This window comes from Nestor notabilis, unplaced genomic scaffold (genome assembly GCF_000696875.1).
Source record: "Nestor notabilis isolate BGI_N333 unplaced genomic scaffold, ASM69687v1 scaffold33655, whole genome shotgun sequence".
In the NCBI taxonomy this organism is placed as follows: Eukaryota; Metazoa; Chordata; class Aves; order Psittaciformes; family Psittacidae; genus Nestor; species Nestor notabilis.
This window is the reverse complement of record NW_009931158.1, coordinates 8,613-12,644: the sequence shown is the minus strand read 5'-3', so window position 1 is coordinate 12,644 and position 4,032 is coordinate 8,613. Positions and strand designations below refer to the sequence as shown.

General features: G+C 46.6%; 1 protein-coding gene across 1 annotated transcript; it reads left to right on the top strand.

Moving 5' to 3' along the window:
- The first annotated feature begins 147 nt into the window (after positions 1-147).
- NEFM (neurofilament, medium polypeptide) lies at positions 148-3,550 on the top strand. The gene is made up of 2 exons (XM_010015753.1): positions 148-269; positions 1,620-3,550. Exons 1-2 carry the CDS (start codon positions 193-195, stop codon positions 2,965-2,967), a joined length of 1,425 nt encoding a protein of 474 aa, XP_010014055.1. The 5' UTR covers positions 148-192; the 3' UTR covers positions 2,968-3,550.
- Positions 3,551-4,032: the final 482 nt, after the last annotated feature.

The following is a 4,032-nucleotide window of genomic DNA, read 5'->3' as shown; positions in this document are numbered from 1 at the left end:
GGACCCGGGTGGGTTCTGCTCTGATCCCACCATCACCTCTCAAAGTGGCAGAAAGAGTTTCTGAAAGTCTTTGAGAACTTTTGCACTGGTTCTGCATGAGGTTTATGTCTGTGTCAAAGAGGTTTTCTGTGTCTTCTGTTGCAGGACACAATTCATCAGCTGGAGAATGAGCTTAGAGGAACAAAGTGGGAAATGGCACGTCACTTGAGGGAATACCAGGACCTCCTCAATGTCAAGATGGCCCTGGACATTGAAATTGCTGCATACAGGTACAGTAGGACCACTGCGGACATGTCTGGAATATTAATAGCACTGCAGATGCTGCTCGTGTGGGAACCTTGCCATGGAGGAGAAGTGTCTGCATGCAGTGAAACTGGGGTTTGGCTAAATTGCAACCATCTCAAAATCTCTGCAGACCCAAGCAGTGTTTGCAGGAGGAGTCCTGGGTTCCTTGGGGACCAGATCCCTGCCAGTGCTCCCTGTGAGCTCAGTGGGCACAGGACAGTGTGACTCAGTGCAGTGGCACCGTGTGCCGCAGTCTGTCCTTGTTTACAGGAGCAGAAGATGCAGCGAAAGACAAGCTTATTTTTAATCCCCCTTTTCTTTGCATATGCCAAGCAAGTGGCGCTTGTCACCTCAACTCCCTTTTCTCGCTTGGGAGAGACAGTGCACTTGCTTGATCATGGTTTCTAGCAGAGAGCGCTCATCTGTCTGTCACAAACACTTTTGCTTTTCTTCCTCAACTTTCCTTTAAAGGCATCTGCTCTCATCAGGAGCAGGAACATTGCTTGCTATTGCCATCACCTGGCAGGTTGTTTTAAGTCTCCCTTGCATCCCTTTAGAACTCTCACCAGAGAACTGCTGATTTTTCTGGGTCACAGGCTTAGATGAAAAACATGTGTTTGAATATCAGAAAAGCAAACCAAAAACCTCACCTCCAGCTCTGCTTACATTCCTCAGCGTGTTCAAACACAGAGATACCCCAGGCTCTATAGCTGTTTGCTGCCCAAGCTAGCGGAACAGAAGTCTCTTCCGCTTTCATAGGTGCACAAGAGAGATGGATGCCTAAACTATTGAGCTAGGACATACCATAGAATCACAGACCAGTTTGGGTTGAAAGGGACCTTAAAGCTCCCCCAGTTCCAACCCCCTGCCACAGGCAAGGACACCTTCCACTAGAGCAGGTTGCTCCAAGCCCTGTCCAACCTGGCCTTGAATATGCTCTAACTGGCTCTGAATGTCTCAGCCACATCTGGGTCTGTGGGCTGGGTCAAATTCTGTTTGCTGAAGTCCTAATGCATCCAGTGCAGTTAATTACTTTGCTGTACTCTGCACTGACTTATGCCCTAATGAAGCTTTTGACCTTAAGGATGAATTTCAATGCATCAGCTGAAGGTATTATACTTGCCACATTCAAACCAAGCTAAAAGCTGTTTGCTGATATGAATTTTGCAAAAGAGCAGATTCAAGGAAAGCTGAACTGGGACTGCAGGGGATGGATTATGCTGATCAGCTCTAGCATATCTCGTATACAAGCTGGTTTCATCCTGCTGAGAAGGAAACAATTAATACCTATCCCTTACATTTGGTTTCTATGCTCATTTTTTTTTCTCCTTTAGAAAGCTACTGGAGGGCGAAGAGACAAGATTCAGTGCCTTCTCTGGAAGCATTACTGGACCTGTATTCACACACAGGCAACCATCAGTCACAATAGCATCCACTAAAATTCAGAAAACAAAAATTGAACCACCAAAGCTGAAGGTCCAGCACAAGTTTGTAGAAGAAATCATTGAAGAAACGAAAGTAGAAGATGAAAAGTCTGAAATGGAAGATGCCCTAGCAGCTATTGCAGAAGAAATGGCAGTCAAGGCCCAGGAGGAAGAAAAAGCAGAAGCAGCAGCTGCAGAGGAAGAAGAGAAGGCTGCTGCAGAACAAGCAGCTGAGGAAGAAGAGAAGGAGGAAGAAGAAGCCGAGGAGGAAGAAGAAGCAGCAAAATCTGATGCAGCAGAAGAAGGAGGTTCTGAAAAAGAAGAAATAGAGGAAAAGGAAGAAGGGGAGGAAGCTGAGGAAGAGGGTGAGGTAGCTGAGGCCAAGGGCAAAGCTGAAGAGGTAGCAGCAAAGGTAGAGAAGGTCAAATCGCCTCCCGCTAAGTCCCCCCCTAAGTCCCCCCCTAAATCTCCTGTAACGGAGCCGGCCAAGGCTGCCCAGAAAGAACCAGCTGCAGAAGCAGGAAAAGAACAGAAGGTGGAGAAAGGTGTTGAGAAACCAGCCAAGGAGGAGGAGAAAGCAGCATCTCCAGAGAAGCCAGCAACGCCAAAGGTAACCTCTCCAGACAAGGCAGCAACCCCAGAGAAGCCTGCGACCCCAGAGAAGGCAGTGGCCCCCGAGAAGCCGGTGACTCCGGAGAAGCCCCGCTCCCCAGAGAAACCAGCGACTCCGGAGAAGCCCCGTTCTCCAGAGAAACCAGCGACTCCGGAGAAACCAGCCTCTCCGGAGAAACCAGCCTCTCCGGAGAAGCCGCGTTCCCCGGAGAAGCCGGCCTCCCCGGTCAAAGATGGGAAGGCTGTGGTGGAGGAGACCGTCACTGTCACAAAGGTAACCAAGATTAGTGCAGAGGTAGAGAAGGAGTCCAGGAAAGAAGACATTGCAGTGAATGGTGAGGTGGAGGAGAAAAAGGAGGAATCCAAAGAGAAGGAGGTTGAGGAGGAAGACAAGGGAGTTGTCACTAATGGCCTAGATGTGAGCCCGATTGATGATAAGGGTGAGAAAATTGTAGTGACCAAAAAAGCAGAGAAAATCACTGGTGAAGGTGGGGACAGTACAACCACATACATCACAAAGTCGGTGACGGTCACTCAGAAGGTAGAGGAACATGAAGAAAGCTTTGAGGAGAAATTAGTGTCCACCAAGAAAGTGGAGAAAGTTACTTCACATGCTGTAGTAAAAGAGATTAAAGAGGCTGAATAAACTAAACCATAGCTAAGTTAGACAAAACTCAAGAGCTTGGGTCGGTGCAAAAGGTTAAGCCATATGACAGCTGCAAAATGCATGTGAGTGACGGCTTCAAAGCAGAATGGGTTCTCTCCTGGAGGCTCCAGACACACAGTATTTTACTTTTTCGTGCAATATAAAGGGGAGGGGGGGGGAATGCATGCAGGCTCAAGATGTGCTCCCTCCACAGAGCTTGGGGCTCTACAAAAAATACTACTATAATAGTGCATGAGATGAAATGTGCAGAGGAAGCTTTTGAATCTCCTGAGCTGTTGGAGGGACATATCTGAGGAATGACTTAAGATGTATTATGCAAAGAACCAACTGAGCCAAAAGGACAAACAGAAACAGTCATAGAATATTCATGAGAACCAGAACTCTCCTAGCCTTAAAAAAAAAAGCTACTTATAAATAATTATGTTTACCTCACTGGTGCAATTTAGGGTGGACTTTTGCTCATGGGAGAACCTAGTTGACATGCACAGTACGCAACCTTTTGTTGTTTGATGTAAAAGTCACAGCAGTTCTTGCTCAATAAAGGTCAATACTGAAAACAAGACTTGTCTGGTGATTTTTGTTTAATCCAACGTGGCTCCTTCCCTGGAGTTCGATACTCTGTCCTGAACAGGAACACACTTGCTTGGGTTGATAAAGTGCTTTGTGTCCTCATCTAGAAAACAAGTTTGAACTGGATATGATGAACAAATTTCCTGTAATAAAACACAAATAGTTGAGCTGGTTTAAGTAAATAGATAAGAACCATATCCCATCTTTTCTGGAGTGAAGAGGAATCTATTAAACTCTGCTGCCTGGCCTTTTAGGTGCTCAGAGGGGCTGCAATTCCTTTTGCTAGCAATGGATAGGTGTCTTAAGCCATGTGCTGCTCGCATCTGAGCAATCCTGCTTGTCCTAAGGGTGAAAATGTTAAACTGCTGCAAGTGTAGTTTTCCTCCTTATTTTCCTCCTTACACATTAGTCTCACTGTGCAAGGAGAGCCTTAAAGATGCAATTTCCAGACTATTCCTTGGTTTCTCCTGTGAG